Here is a 15712-nt window from a genome sequence, read left to right as displayed (position 1 = left end):
TTATGTCAAGATTCCTGGAGGCTAATGCTAATCAGAGGAACATTCGTAAACTTTTTTACCCTCCCTGAAACTGGTCCTATCAACTAACTTTGCAATCTACTGCAGCAGGAAGCTCTTGTGAGGACTTGGGTAGATTTGGAGCCAGGTGAGGAGATATGATAATTTGTTGACAACTGTCATCTCCACCAGTGGCTTTATCCTATGCAAGGCATTATCTCCAGAATTAACAATACTATGCAGACTGAAATCAACTTTAAATCATTCACCCCTACCCTAGAACCCTTCAGCTTCCCAATAGCCTCCCATGATGTTTTAAAATTCTTTCATGGGATGTGGGCATCACTGGAAAGACCAGCATTTGCTACCTATCTCTTTTTGCCCTTGCATTTAGTGGCTTCTTAGGCCATTTCAGAGGGCAGTTAAGAGTCAACAACATTGCTGTGGGTCTGGAGTGACATGTAGGCCAGACCAGTTAAGGATGGCAGATTTCCTTCCCTAAAGGACATTAGTGAACCAGATGGGTTTTTAACAACAATTGAAGATAGTTTCATGATCACCATTACCGAGACTAGCTTTATATTCCAGATTGATTAACTGAATTAAAATTCCACCAGCTGCCTTGATGGGATTTGAACCCGTGTCCCCAGAGCATTAGCCTGGGTCCCTGGATTACTAGCCCAGCAATATTACCACTACACCACCATCTCACCAAATATATTTTAGCTGTGTGTGTTATGCTCGGCTCTATGAGAGGAAATCTGAGGGAAGCCTGGGAACCAAGCCTATGGAGGAGGAATAGTGGGTGGTGTGGAGGTAAATCCTTGAGACCGTACTTTACAAATAATATAGAACCTAGGGGTTCAACAATTTTAGTCCTCGATGCCAGATAAATTACTGGAGGTGCAATGGCTGAAAGCATGCTATTCTGGTCATGCCTCACTTTTCCATTATTGTTCAGAATAATGCTGTGAAGACCAGAGGGATCATGTCCTGTCCAACAATTTCAGCAGACTCTCATGAGTGCTTGCTGGGCTGATTTAAGTGGCTTGTGAGGGACCCCTGCTATGTGCAGATTTGCATGGCTTTAGCTACTAACTGTAACAAGGTAAGTTCTTGTGGAAAGGACTGCACTCCTGCACAAGCATTACTGAAACACATGCAGAATATATCCCATTCAAATTGATGTCTAGCTTGCAACTAGAAACATCAAGTTGCTTGGTTCTGGTTTTGGGGGCTCACTTGACACAAACTCCATCCCAGCACAGTAACCCACCCACTGGCCTGGCAATGAAGATCAACAGTGTTAACTGACATAACAGGTACTAGTAAGCAAGGCATTTCTTCTTTCTTCCCTTCCCCACCTCCCATTTTATTCCAAGATGCAAGTAACAGATAATTTAGCTATCACTCCTAGGCTTGTGCCCGTTATGAGAAACCTGTTATCAGTGTAATACTGCAGGAGGCATTGTGCGGTCAAAAAATGAGGATTTTGTAAAATGTTTATGACTATGAATTATAGAATTTAAAAAAAGTAGAGAGTTGTCCCAATGTTCATTCTTTCACCACCCAACATCACCAAAACCATATTAACTGGAAATTCAACTCATTGCTTATGAGATTCTGCTGTGCACATAGTGACTGCTACCCACATGCACTGAAGAGTAATTCATTGTATGTGAACGAATTTAATCTATTTAAGATGCAATGCCATATAAATGCAAGCCATCATTTTCTTTTTTTAATGTCCTTTAATCAAACTTAAAAATGAAGGTAGCCTTTCTATGGATGAAATGAAGCTCATATTTGCAGTTATGTTGATAGGTTTGTGAATTACCATAGCTTAGTTTCCAAGCATCAACTTGATTGGTTAATTTTGTGTTGTCTTCAAATTAATGCTGGTGTCCAGAATATGTTTTTGCAACGTGATTTCTTCCCTTATTCAAAAACAAATTAACTTCCATTTGTTAATCATTATAACAAGAATTGCAGAAGTTGAACAAGGTGTATAGTATAGACGGATACATCTTTGAATTCAGTTTGATAATGTAATTTCTTACAACTTTTCTCCTGTTAGATGATAAATATTCTAAAGCTTCAGAAAATCTGAAACAACTTAACGAAGAGAAAGAAGAGCTAGTGATTAAATTGCAAGTTTTAACAAAAGCAAATGAAGAACTGACAATGTCACAATCCAAATCTCATCAACAGGTTAGTTTAATTGAGCAACTTTAATTTGCTATAAGTTTCCCCATTATGTTTCACAATATAAATACCCCAAAATTGTTTTCTAGTTAGTGATCATGTTGGTCTTGGCTGATGTCAAATTTCTGGTAGACTGTATTTTGCCTTCTGTTCAGATGGTCATGGTGCATAAAAGTGTTGTTGATCTCCCCTCATGGTAGTGACTGAAGTTTTATATCAGTTAATGATACATTTGTTGGCGTTTTCTAACAAAAACAAGAATGCAGACACTATTTTGCCTCAAGCAAAAAAGATAGGATTTCCAAGGTTTTCAAATTATAAGGTTTCACTGGCACTGCTGCAGTAACATTATGCATTTTTTTATTCAGTCATGGGATATGGGCGTCACTGGCTAGGCCAGCAGTTATTGCCCATACCTAGTTGCTAGAAGGTGGTGGTGAGCTGCCTTCTTGAACTCCCTCCCTAACCGCGCTGAGAGTGTAAGTTCCAGGATTTTGACCCAGTGACAGTGAAGGGACAGCAATTTATTTCCAAGTCAGGATGGTGAGTGGCTTGTAGGGGAACCTCCAGGTGGTGGTGAGCCCTTGTGTTTGGTGCCCTTCTTTCTAGATGGTAGCAGTCATGGGTTTGGAAGATGCTGCCCAAGGAGCCTTGGTGAGTTCCTGCAGTGCATCTTGTGGATAGTACACACTGCTGCCACTATGTGTCGGTGGTGGAGGGAGTGAATGTTTGTGGTTGGGGTGCCAATCAAACGGCTGCTTTGTTCTGGATGGTGTCAAGCTTCCTGGGTGATGTTGGAGCTGTGCTCATCCAGGCAAATGGAGAGTATTCCATCACACTCCTGACTTGTGCCTTGTAGATGGAGGACAGGCTTTGGGGAGTCAGGAAGTGAGTTACTTGTTGCAGGATTCTCAGCCCCTGACCTGCTCTTGAAAGCACTGTATTCATATGGCTAGTCCAGTTCAGTTTCTGGTCAATGGTAACCCTCAGGATGTTGACAGTGGAGGATTTGGTGATGGTAATGCCATTGAATGTCATGGTTAGATTCTCCCTTGATGGAGATGGTCATTGCCTGGCACTTATGTGGTATAAATCACAGCCCAAGCCTGGATATTGTCCATGTTTTGTTGCATTTGGACTTAGACTGCTTCAATATCGGAGGAGTCACGAATGGTTCTGAACGTCCCCACTTCTGACCTTATGATGGAAGGAAGGTCATTGGTGAAGCAGCTGAAGATGGTTGGGCCGAGGGCACTATCCTGAGGAACTCCTGCAGTGATGCCCTGGAACTGATGATTGACCTCCAACAACCACAACCATCTCCTTTGCGCTAGGCATGACTGCAACATGCTCTCTCCTTTGCAAAATGGATGCACCAGAAAAAATGGAGTGGGGTTTGTGGATTAGATTCTCTAAAATGCACTTTATAGTGAATGGAAAGTTGCTTGTATTCCTGGTTCAATTTTCTATTTGACACAATCCGAGATAAAGGGAGAATATAGATCAGATCACCAACCACTTCCCTCCCCTCAGTGGCCGCAAGAAGCACTATTAAGTCTGATGTAAGTGAAAGCACCCAATATTCTGTCCTAAAGATGATTTATAATAATCTGTGGCTCATTCGCTAATGCAGCGGAAAGATTTTTATTATTGCAGTAGCCATCATGGCCTCGGAATTAGTTTACAAATCTAGGATCAAATGGGTCAAATATTCTGAAGTTTTGCTGTTAATTTAAACTTCCTTAGAACAGCGCTGAGACTACCCACACTCCTTTAATACCTTTAGGTTGAGGAAAGACTATAAATCTATGCTTTTACCTTAAGTAGATTCCAGCTCAGCTAAAGGAAGCATGTGCTATATTTTTGTTCTGCCCCCAGCAGTGAGTATATTTATTGTAATCTAGTTTAAAATTAACCCCAAATTGTTTTAAAGCTACAAATTGTCCAGATGTGTCCCTTATATAATACACCTTTCATTTATCTTGTGCCTTTCACAGCATTTCATAGGGGTATAATTGGGCAAAAATTAATAACGTGCCAAAATAGTTAACATTAGAGCAGATGACTAAAAGTTTAAGCAAAGAAGTAAGTTTTAAGGAACATCTTAAATAGTCGTTTGGTAGTACAGAACTTGAGTATTGCTGAAAAAAGACATTTTGTTGAAGCTTTTCATCTTGCACTCATCAGGGCAATCACAAGAACACCAATGTCAGGGGAGGCAACAACTTTATACTGTATGAGAAGAGAGTGCTGACTTTTGATTGGTAGAGGCATTGCTATGGAGAATGCAACAGTTAATGGTGACTGAAAGTTAACTGCCAAGCATTGTTTGAAACTGTAAACCAGGCACCTTGACTCTGATTGGTCAAGGCATTGCCCTGAGAAATGAGCCAACAAATGTCCATTGCTTATTTTGTTTGGCTGAAGCAGGCGCAGTGTGTGCACATGTTCTTTCTGTCTGCAAAGAACAGGGCCCTGTGTATTGCTATATCTACCTTCCAGTACACACAAATGCATCACACTGCTAGCCTGACTGGCAATCTTAAATTAGTTGTTAGCGTACTTTTTAGCACACTGAAGATTATGTAGCGAATGTTGTCCAATCGCAGAATCACATCTCATGTTGGAGACCGTGTTTTGAGTTTTGTAAGCGCAGGGCGGCTGGGGATGGTCTGTACCTTGTCTGTTGTGAACAGAGGAAGGGACATGCTGTTTGATACAATCTGCCAGTCTTTGGGATATACGACCTACATATCTAGCATCACACTGGCACTGAAATTCATATACCACACTGCTCATTTGTGTGACAGGCTTTTTGGCTTGACGGCAGTGTCCTGTTTGTGACAAATTCCACTCGAGTTGCTACTGCACAGTAGCAGCATGAAACAGCTAGCTTCACTTGTTGCCCAATTTTTTGGGGTACCTTGCCCTTCCAGGGTAATCTGAGGTAGATTGGGCACTTTTCAGTGCTGAAAGTGGCCTTAGGTCTGTTGATGAGTTTATGCGATGTACAGCACAAAATGATCTGATCAGGGTAGCCATTATCCCGCAGGATGTCTTTGATATGCCCTATTTCAGCATCAAGCTTGCATGGTGAGCAAACACATTGGGCCCTATTTATGATAGCACGTGGAACTGTAAGACTCAACGTGTGTATTGACCAGTGAAGGTAGGCTTGCGCTAGACCATGACACAGAACCCGCTGGCAGATTCCTCAACTAGTACGTCAAGGAAGGGAAGTCCAACATTAGATGTGATTCCATGATTGGACAACATTTGCTAAATGCCCCTCAGTTTGCTAAAAATTATGGCGACAACCAATTTAAGTCTGCCAGTCAGGCTCACAGTGTGGCGCACTTGCATGTACTGGAAGCTAGTTATATTAATACACAGCACCCTGTCTTTACAGACAGAAAAGAACATGTACACACACACTGTGCCTGTTTCAGCTCAACAAAATAAGTGATGGCAATTCGCTGGCTCATTCCTTAGGGCAATGCCTTGACCAATCGGAGTCAAGCTGCCTGGCTTAAAATTTCAAACAATGCCTGGCAGTTAACTGTCACTATTCACTGGTACATTCTCCATGGCATTGCCTCTACCAACCAGAGTCCACTTGCTAACCAATTAGCACTCTCTTCTCATATAGTATAAAGTTGTTGCTTCTCCTGACATTGGTATTCTTGCCTGATGAATGCAAGATGAAAAGCTTCAACAAAATGTCTATTTTCAGCAATACTCATGAATATCTGAAAGGAAGAGTGTGAAATGGGGAGGAAATTTCAGAGCTTTTGGCTCAGATAGCTGAAAGCATGGATTCCAGTGATGGAATGAAGGAAGTTGAGCGATGCACAAGAGATCAGAATGGAAGTGATGCAGAGTTCTCAGAGGGTTGTAGGGCAGGAGGAGGTTAGAAAGATAGGGAACGACGAAGCCATGGAAATATTTGGGCACAAGGATGGGAATTTATAAATTAAAGCATTGTTGGTCCAGGAACCAATGTAAACCAGTGAGCACATAGTTGATGAGTGAATGAGTTAAGCTACAGGTAGCAGCAAAGTTTTTGATAAGCTCATTTTATGGGAGGCCAACCAGGAAAGTATTGGAAGAGTTGAATCTTGCTGCAACAAAAGCACAGATGATGGATGGGTGGAGACGGGCCATATTATCAAACTATAAAAGTAGATGTTTTTGGTGATGGGGAGTATGAGAGTTCAGAAGCTGAGCTCGGTCAAATAGGGCAACGAGGTTGCAAACAGTCTATTCAGCCTGAAACGACTGGCCAGCAGTGGGACGGAATGGTGGCTAGGGATCTGAGTTTGTGGCAGGGCAGAAGACAATGGCTTCAGTATTATAAATGCTTAATTGGCACCTATTTGAGTCCAGAACTAGGGGGCACTGTTTTAAAATTAGGGGCCTCTCTTTTAGGACACAGATGAGAAATGTTTTCTGAGGGTTGTGCGACTTTGGAACACTCTGCCTCAGAAGGCGGTGAAGGCAGGGTCATTGAATATTTTTAAGGCAGAGGTAGATAGATTCTTGTTAGGCAAGGTAAGTGTAGGTTATCGGGGTTAGTTAGGAATGTAGAAATCGAAACACAAGAAGATCAACCATGATTTTATTGAATAGTGGAGCAGGCTCGAAGGGCTGAATGGTCTACTCCTGTTCCTATCTCTTATGTTCTTATGCTCTTATAAATTTCTGCTTATCCAGTACTGGATGTGGGGAAGCAATTTGACAAAAAAAAATACAGAAATGATAGGTTAAAAGCAGTGGTGGTGAGATACATCTCTGTGCTGTCACATTATCTGGGCATGGAACAGGGCAGGTTTCAGAATAAGGTTGCCGAAGGGGAGCATAGAGATGAGAAATGGGATGGAACAAAGGTTAGATAGCTGGGGAGGATGTTAAAGGCAAGGGTGTAGGGGTGAGACAAGAAGCTATTGCAGGAGATTTGCTAGCTCGGCTACAACTGGAAACCTAAAAATGGAAGCAGGTGAAGGGCAGTCATACTCAGTTAATGGAGGAGAGGCAAGCGAATATCTTTATTTTGTAGGGGTGCTTACAAGTTTCTAATTTGAATTGAGACATCCTCGGGGAATGTGGTTGCCATCACGTTTGTATTAAATGTCAACCTGTATTTATATAGCACTTTTAACACAAAACATCCCAAGGCACTTCACAGGAGCTTTATATAACGAAGTATGACACACAGCCACATAAGGAGATGTTGGGTCAGATGTCTAAGAGCTTGGGCAAAGCAGTAGGTTTTAGAATGCCTTAAAGGTGGAGAGGTGTAGGGAGGGAATTCCAAAGCTTTAGGCCCAGGCAACTGAAGACACAAGCCACCGATGGTAGAGTGATTAAAATGCCAAAATTAGATGAGTGCAAATGATTTGCGGGGCTGGAGGAGACTAGAGATGGTGGGGGGAAAACCATGGAGGGAATTTGAAAACCAGGATGAGAAATTTAAAATCAAGATGTTGTTTGACTGGGAGCCAACGTAGGTCAGAGAACACAGGTGATAAGTTAACAGAACTTGGTGCAAGTTAAGTCAGGGACAGCAGTGTTTTGGGTGACCTCACATTTACAGAGGGTAGAATGTGGGAGACTAGTCAGGAGTGCATTGGAATAGTTAGATCTAGAGGTTTAAAAAAAAGTTGCACGAATGAGGGTTTCAGCAACAGATGAACTGAGACGGGTGAAGTCAGGCAATGTTATGAGGATAGAAATAGACGGTCTTGGTGATGGTGTAGATATATGGTTGGAAGTTCAACTTTGGGTCCAATATGACACCAAGGTTGCGAGCAGTCTGGTTTAGTCTTGGACTGTTGCCAGGAAGAGGGTTGGAGTTGATAGCTAGGGAACTAAGTTTGGAGAGGACACAGAAAGCAATTATTTCAGCCTTTGCACTATTTAATTGTAGGAAATTTCAGCTCATCCTGTACTGGATGTTGGATAAGCGTCTGATAGTTTAGTAACAGTGGAGGAATTGAGAGAGGTAGTGGTGCAGCAAAACTGTTGTGGAGCAGTAGCATTTCCTGTTTCAGATCATGTGCACCATGTCAAAGATCTGTGGATCTTCCTTTTGACTGGCTTTGAGTGAATGAGAGCTCCATAAAAAGAAAAAAACTTGCACCCATTTCCAAAATAGACAGTGGAAACTGAAAAATAAAAGAACAAAGGTATGATTGAAGTTAGCAGAGATGATTCACAGCATTGTTAAATCATACATTTTGGCCTTATATTTATACACTTTGATTTTGCATATTTTAAATAGCTGAAATTGGAAAAGATTAGAAGTAGAATTATTTGCTGCATAGGCATTACCCTGCAGTTCAAAGTAGGGAGTTGGGAGATACAAAACTGAGATACCACTGTACCACCATTGAGTGTTAAGGGGATGAAAATGACTATGTTCTTGGTGTGCCAAGACATACAGTAATAAACTTTGAGGTACAATTTCTTTCCTGATTACAAATGCCAAAGAGTTTTCATATAGTCATATCAACATTAATGTTCATAGGTGGATCGCTAAATGCTTAACTGCAGTAATAAACTGTTTCTGTTGCCAAATATTTTGGAAGTGGAATATGAATTTGGAAATGCAATTTGTGACCAGGACAAAAGAAACTTTGAATGTGAGCATTATGGCTAAAACAATCAACCAAGATTTTCAGAGAGAGGATTTAACTCAACAGCTTCTCCTATTTCAGAAAAACTGTGAGTTACTCAGCAGTGAGAAGGAGGCGCTGCATCAAGAATTGATGAACCTTAGAACTGAGAGGGATCAGTTGAAGTGTGATCTTCAAGATAATATTGAAATGGTAATTTAAGTGCTTCGTGTTTTTTCCATTCAGTTAATTGCCATGATCTTTTGGTTATTTAATGGTATCTACTTGTTCTAATTAGCTGCTTGACTCCATTTTGGATCTTTCACGTTTTTATTTTTCTAACATCCAGGTCTTAAAGTAAGCCCAATGATCCAACTAGGGTAATTGATAGAATATGCTTTTTAAGAAATTTATATTTGCCAAACTGTTTTACTCCAGTTCCATATTTCATAATACTTCAATCAGCAGACAGTCCTCCGTTTTGGACAGCACTATATGACGTTGTAACTGGTTTTCTAGAGTTTACCTAGCAGCCTTGTTACCCCATTGTGAATTAGCCGATTTGTTCCATTGCATACATTTTTTTTGAAATTGATGTAGATGTAGAAAATGTTCATATTTCTTGGGGTATGCTGCAGTGTCTTTCTTTTGTCAATGTCTTTTGTTAATTGGACTATTTAGTCTAAAAGTTTCACATCAGAGTTAATGCCAATAAAGGAGTTTTTAAAAAACTGATGCTTAGCCAAAATGAAAAGCAGCGCGTGAGGGATAAGTTGATTTGCGAGAATTACATTATATTCAAACAACTGAATTTACTTTTCAGAAAAGAGGTCTTGTCAGTCTTTTATTGCTACAGTTGTCCTTAACAAAGGGAATTGATTCATTCGACTTGCCTTGTATATGTTCTTTGAACCATCTGCTTAGTCTTGGTATTAATTGCAATTTCATTAGTCCACCAGTATTTCAAACACAATGTTCCCATCTGACTTTTGTTCAGCAGATTGGTATTTAATACATTACCTCTCATTGAATGGTTTTGGCCGTGTGTCGACAAGTGTACAAACATTTAAGTTTTATAAATGACTTCTATTTGCAATCTTCCAGTATGCTCACATTTAAGCCAGCCTTGTGGCTGCCATTCTGGTTAGCCAGGTTGAACCGTCTCATGAATACCTGTCAAGTCGCATGGAATCGTTATGGGCAATGCTTGCTTAGATTTGTAATATCACTCAATTTCTCTTAACTTCGTGCCCACAGTAAAGGTTCAATTTCCATAAGCATTTCTTGGTCTTTTATGGACTGAAACTTACAATGTTATGTTTGACATGAATTGCTTGGTGTTCCATGATTCCACACCACAATCTACATAGTACTATGCTCTATCCATTCAAGAAGATGGTTACTATCACATTGTCTGAATGCATTTGGACTTAAATTAAGAATCAGAATGAAGATGATAAAGATTTAAATTATGCAGCAATACTTAATGCATAAATGGTGTCAGACAAAATGTTGAATGGTTATCAAGTTAATTTTTGAACCTAGTTCATGAAACACTGAGGACAAAGAAAACCATGGAGCTCTCTTTCTGCCTCCTGAAGTTAAGCCAACTCAACAATTCAAAGCAAAATACCCTGAAGTAGTCATAGAGCCATTTTTTACTTTTCCAATAATTATATCCAAAATTTTATTGTAATGAATAGGTCTACAAATTGATTCCAAACATCTAATTGAACTTAGCCCATTCTCATTATGAGATTATAGAAGATAAATGAACAAATGTTCAACTACTTTTTGCATGTATTGAAAAAATTGACACTGGAACGTAAGCATGCCTTAGATTTACATTTCTGCCCTCATCCCTTGTTATTACCCCAAATTAGGGTGCCTGGCTGATATTTAATTTGACAGTTTGTTTTGCTACATGTTGAAACACGGCCTTTATGCAAAGCACTGGGAATCATGTAAACTTTAATGGGACTAGGAGAAAGGGTTGTCTTGTAAATCATGACCACAACCTAAAACTCCCCAGGAAGCACATTTATATTTATCATCCAGCAATAGGAAAATTGATCTTTGTGATAATGTTGTCAAATAGTGTATTACTGATTTATTTATATGCAAAAACCTAAAAATTAATTTAGCTATACTATATTATGTAATTAATATGATTTTTTTGCATAGTGTATAGAGAACCAGGCAGAACTGAGAGATCTGCAGGACAAACTAAAATTGAATCAAAATTTGGAGGTGAAACTAAAGAAAAGTCTGACTGAAATGGAACACTTATTAAATGAAGAACAGGAAAAGGTTTGGGAAGTTTTGTATACTTCTAGTCTTGCTACAGATATGCAGAGATAGAAATTACAATAAGAAAGTGGACATTTGGCTCAGCCAGTCATGATTCTGTCTCCAAATAACCAATAGTCTTAATTCTGTGTCTCCCTATTCCAGTATTCCTTTATTGCTTCAACCACCTTTCTAAACTCTTAAATATTGACACGGTCTCTGCTTTAATTATTAATTCTGGTAGTACATTCCACAGCGTCTATGTAACCAAAAAAAAGTTTCTCCTCTGTCTGAAATCTCTTGTATTTAGTCTTGTATCCATGTTAACTTATTCTAGATACCTTAATTACCAGAAGCAGTCCAGTCTTACTTTGTCCCCGCCCATTCAGAATTTTAAATATCTCTACCAGAATACCAAGTCATTCTGTCATCTTTACTGTTTTAACAAAAGCAATTTTCAAGCTTTCTCTTAGCTATATTATTACATACCAGGTAGCACCCTAGAAAATCTACAATATATCTCTGTTGCCCAACATCAGCAGTGGAGCCCAAAACTATACACAATGCTCCAACTGTTGTCTTACTAAAATTTTACATTGATTCACCATTATACTGTAAGTTTTTAACATTCTGTACCTTTTCCAGGGGAAAAAAAACAGCATTCCATGAGCTTTCTTTGCCATTATATGCTTAAGATACTGCTTTTGATTTTCCAATCCACTGGGACCTCTCTAGAATCTAGGGAATTTTGGAAGATCACAACCAATATGTCTACTATCTCTTCAGCCACTTAGTTTAAGACCATAGGTTGCAGGCGATCAGGGATTTGTCAGCCTTTAGTCCAATTATTTTCTCAGTACTTTTTCTCTAGCAACATAGGAAATAGGAGCAAGATTAGGCCACTCGAGTCTGCTCTGCCATTCAGACAGATAATGGCTCATCATCTACCTTTGAGCCATTTTTTCCCCACTATCCCCATATCCCTTGATGTCATTAGTATCCACAAATCTATTGATTTCTGTCTTGAACATGCTCAATGACTGAGCTTCCACAGCCCCCTGGAGTAGGGAATTCCAAAGATTCACCACCCACTGAGTGAAGAAATTCCTCTTCATCTCAGTCTTAAACCACCTGCCCCTTATCCCGAGACTATATCCCCTGGTTTAAGACTCACCAGCCAGGGAAAGCTTCCTATCCACACCTACCCTGTCACGCGATGTAGCAATTTGTAAGTTGTTTTCTATTTATTCGTTCATGAGATGTGGGCGTCTCTGGCTAGGCCAGCATTTATTGCCCATTCCTAATTGCCCTTTAGAAGGTGGTGAGCAGCTGTCTTGAACCGCTGTAGTCCTTGTGATATAGGTACACCGCAGTGCTTTTAGGGAGGGAGTTCCAAGATTTTGACCCAGTGACAGTAAAGGAATGGCGATATATTTCTAATCATGATGGCGAGTGGCTTGGAGGTGGTGGTGCTCCCATATGTCTGGTGCCCTTGTCCTTCTAAATGGTAGTGGTTGTGGGGTTGGAAGGTGCTGTCTGAGGACCCTAGGTCTGCAGTGCATCTTGTGGATAGTACACACTGCTGCCACTGTGTCAGTGGTGGAGGGAGCAAATATTTGTGGATGTGATGCCAATCAAGTGGGCTGCTTTGTCCTGGTTGGTGTCAAGCTTCTTGAATGTTGCTGGAGCTGCACTCATCCAGGCAAGTGAAGAGCATTCCATCACACTCCTGACCTGTGCCTTGTACAGGCTTTGGGGTTTTTTTTTAATTCATTCATGGTATGTGGGAGTCGCAGGCTGGGAATCAGGAGATGGTTTACTTGCCGCAGGATTCCTAGCCTCTGACCTGCTCTTGTAGCCCAGTATTTATATAGCTAGTCCAGTTCAGTTTCTGGCCAATGGTAACCCTCAGGATGTTGATTCTGGGGGCTTCAGCAATGGTAATGCAATTGAATGTCAAGGGGTGATCTTGTTGGAGATGGTCATTGTCTGGCACTTGTGTGGCACAAATGTTACTTGCCACTTGTCAGCCCAAGCCTGGATATTGTCTGGGTTTTGTTGCATTTGGACACGGACTGCTTCAGTATCTGAGGAGTTGTGAATGGTGCTGAATATTGTGCAATCATCAGCAAACATCCCAATTCTGACGTTATGATGGAAGGAAGATCATTGATGAAGCAGCTGAAGATGGTTGCGCCTAGGACACTATCCTGAAGAACTCTTGCAGTGATGCGCTGGAACTGAGATAATTGACCTTCAACAACCACAACCATCTTCCTTTGAGGTAGGTATGACTCCAACCAGTGGAGAGATTTCCCCCGATTCCCGTTGACTCCAGTTTTGCTCTGACCCTCTGATGCGACACTTGGTCAAATGCTGCCTTGATGCCATCTCTACAGCCTTAGTTATATGATTCAGCAGGACGCTGGTCCTAGCGCAGTTCAGGTGAAGGCCGACCCGCTGGAGCAGCTTCTTTTTTCCCCAGTACTGGTGCCGGTGCCCCATGAATTGAAACCATTTCTCCCACACCAAGCTTTGAGCCATGCATTCAACTCTCTGATCTCATTTGCTCTATACCAATTTGTACATGGCTCAGGTCGTAATCCAGGGATTATTATCATTGTGGCTCTGCTTTTTAATTTAGACCTAGATGCTCTCACTCCCTCACCAGAACCTCTTTTTTTAGCCCTACCTATGTCATTGGTTGCCACATGGACCGCGAGAACTGGATTCTTCCCCTCCCACCCAATCCACGTTCCTCTCCAGCCCTGGGGAGGTGTCTTTAACCCTGGTACCAGGCCAACAACACTATCTTTGAGATTCACGCTCTTGGCTGCAGAGACCAGTATCTATCCATCTCTACTGTCCTCTACAACAACCACATTCCTTTTTATCCCCTCCACTTGAGTGGCCCCATGCACCATAATGCATGGGTATGTGGTATGTTTGCTTATCCTCCCTGCAGTCCCTGCTCTTGGTCTCACAAACTGCAAGAACATCAAACCTAGTGGACAATTGCAAGGGTTGAGGCTCCTTCACTGTCTCTATGACCTTCTGCACCCCATTCCTGCTTAACTTGAAGTCACACACCCCCTCCCCCCACCCAGCCACTTGAGATGTTTTGTTTGACATGATAGGCATTGTGCCCTTCCATTTGGCATGTTTGTAAACTTAAAAAGCAAATATTTGGTCATTCCAGCTAGAGAGAAATCACAATGCAGGATTATTTTTGCATTATGGGTCTGATATAGCAGTTATTTTTCTGTTCTAGCTCTATTGGTCCATTACCCAAAGCCACTGCTTTACTGGGTCAGCAGGAGGAAACTTTCCTTCAGCGCACTGTCCCATGTGGCCATTCTTCATTGAATTTAGATAACAAGGAACAAAAGTTTTGACTAGGTGGACATCATGGAGCTAATTCTGTCTTCATCCATTGGCTTGCATGTACAGGTTTCTGCAGGAATCACTAAAACAATCTATAATGAGAAATTAATTTTCTTTTTCCTATCCCTTCCCTTGTCTGATGGTGAGTCCAATTGTAGCTGTTTCCTATCCCGAGACCAGGTAACTCGGCACAAACTATAGGTCAAACTGGATCCTTCTTGGTATACATTTCAGTTCTATAATAAATAATGCCCTGACCAAATGAGCATCTTTCTCAGGCATCACATGATCAGCTTAATTTAGGGCCTACACAATGCCTGACCTAAACTGTTAAGTGTAAACTCCCAGGATTGTTACAACCTGTATCACAGGGCCGAATATCAATGGATCTTGGTAACTGAGGGAGACCTGTTTTTGAGAGATACTGGGGTTTTAGGATGGTTTCAAATGATTCCAGTCATAATAAACAAACTGACATTTAAAGTATATATTCTAGTTGGCTGCATATCAATTTAAAGAGAAGCCAAAAATAAGACAGTGACTATTCAATGATACTCCTCAGATCAGTCCTTTGACTACATCATGCAACCCAATACTCCAGGGATGCTGTTCCAGAATGATTCTTGTGAAAATTGTTTATCAAATTGCATTCATTTAAAAACAATTGGAACATTAAAGTACAGTGTTAACTTTCGTACACTTGGTTTATTTTTTTAAAAGCACAATTATTCAGGGAGGCTGATTAGAATGAAGGAGCTGTTACAAGTGAGCTGAATTTTAACACTGTTTTTTGAAGTTGTTTTATGTAACTATTTAGTTCTAAACCTTGACAACTAGTAGGTCAAGATAACCCCCTATCCCAGATAAATTTAAATACTTTCTTTAGGTACAAGCACTAACTAAGGAACTCCAAGAGGTAGCCTCTCAACATGTCTTGAGTGAAAACCAAGAACTGAGGGTTCATGTTTCTAAAGAGCAAAGCACAGAAGTTCAAGAAAAATTATTCAACCAGCACCTCCAGCAACTAGAAGATGAAAAATCAACCATAATGAAGGAGAAGGAAGATCTTCAGGAGATTCTGGGAAGTATCAAAATACAAAATGACAAAATGAAGAGTGCTCTGCAAGAAAATACTGAGATGGTGAGTTAAATTTTTTTTTTAGCAACTTGGAGAAATAAATCTAGTGGGCCAGATATTGCTGAAAAGGTAATGTCATCTGAAT

The 15712-nt window shown here is 40.6% G+C and overlaps 1 protein-coding gene across 1 annotated transcript in view; it reads left to right on the top strand.

The window, feature by feature from the left end:
* Window positions 1-15712, top strand: part of cenpe (centromere protein E) — a 189853-nt gene that overhangs the window by 107445 nt on the left and 66696 nt on the right. The window contains exons 26-29 of the mRNA XM_078570164.1: window positions 2075-2208; window positions 8919-9029; window positions 11001-11126; window positions 15376-15630. Of these exons, the coding sequence (XP_078426290.1) occupies window positions 2075-2208; window positions 8919-9029; window positions 11001-11126; window positions 15376-15630 (626 nt within the window). The remainder of the gene's footprint in view (window positions 1-2074; window positions 2209-8918; window positions 9030-11000; window positions 11127-15375; window positions 15631-15712) is intronic.

This window comes from Cetorhinus maximus, chromosome 2 (assembly GCF_964194155.1).
Source record: "Cetorhinus maximus chromosome 2, sCetMax3.hap1.1, whole genome shotgun sequence".
Classification (NCBI taxonomy): Eukaryota; Metazoa; Chordata; class Chondrichthyes; order Lamniformes; family Cetorhinidae; genus Cetorhinus; species Cetorhinus maximus.
Note: the sequence above shows the minus strand (reverse complement) of the source record. Positions and strands in the feature narration are given on the sequence as shown.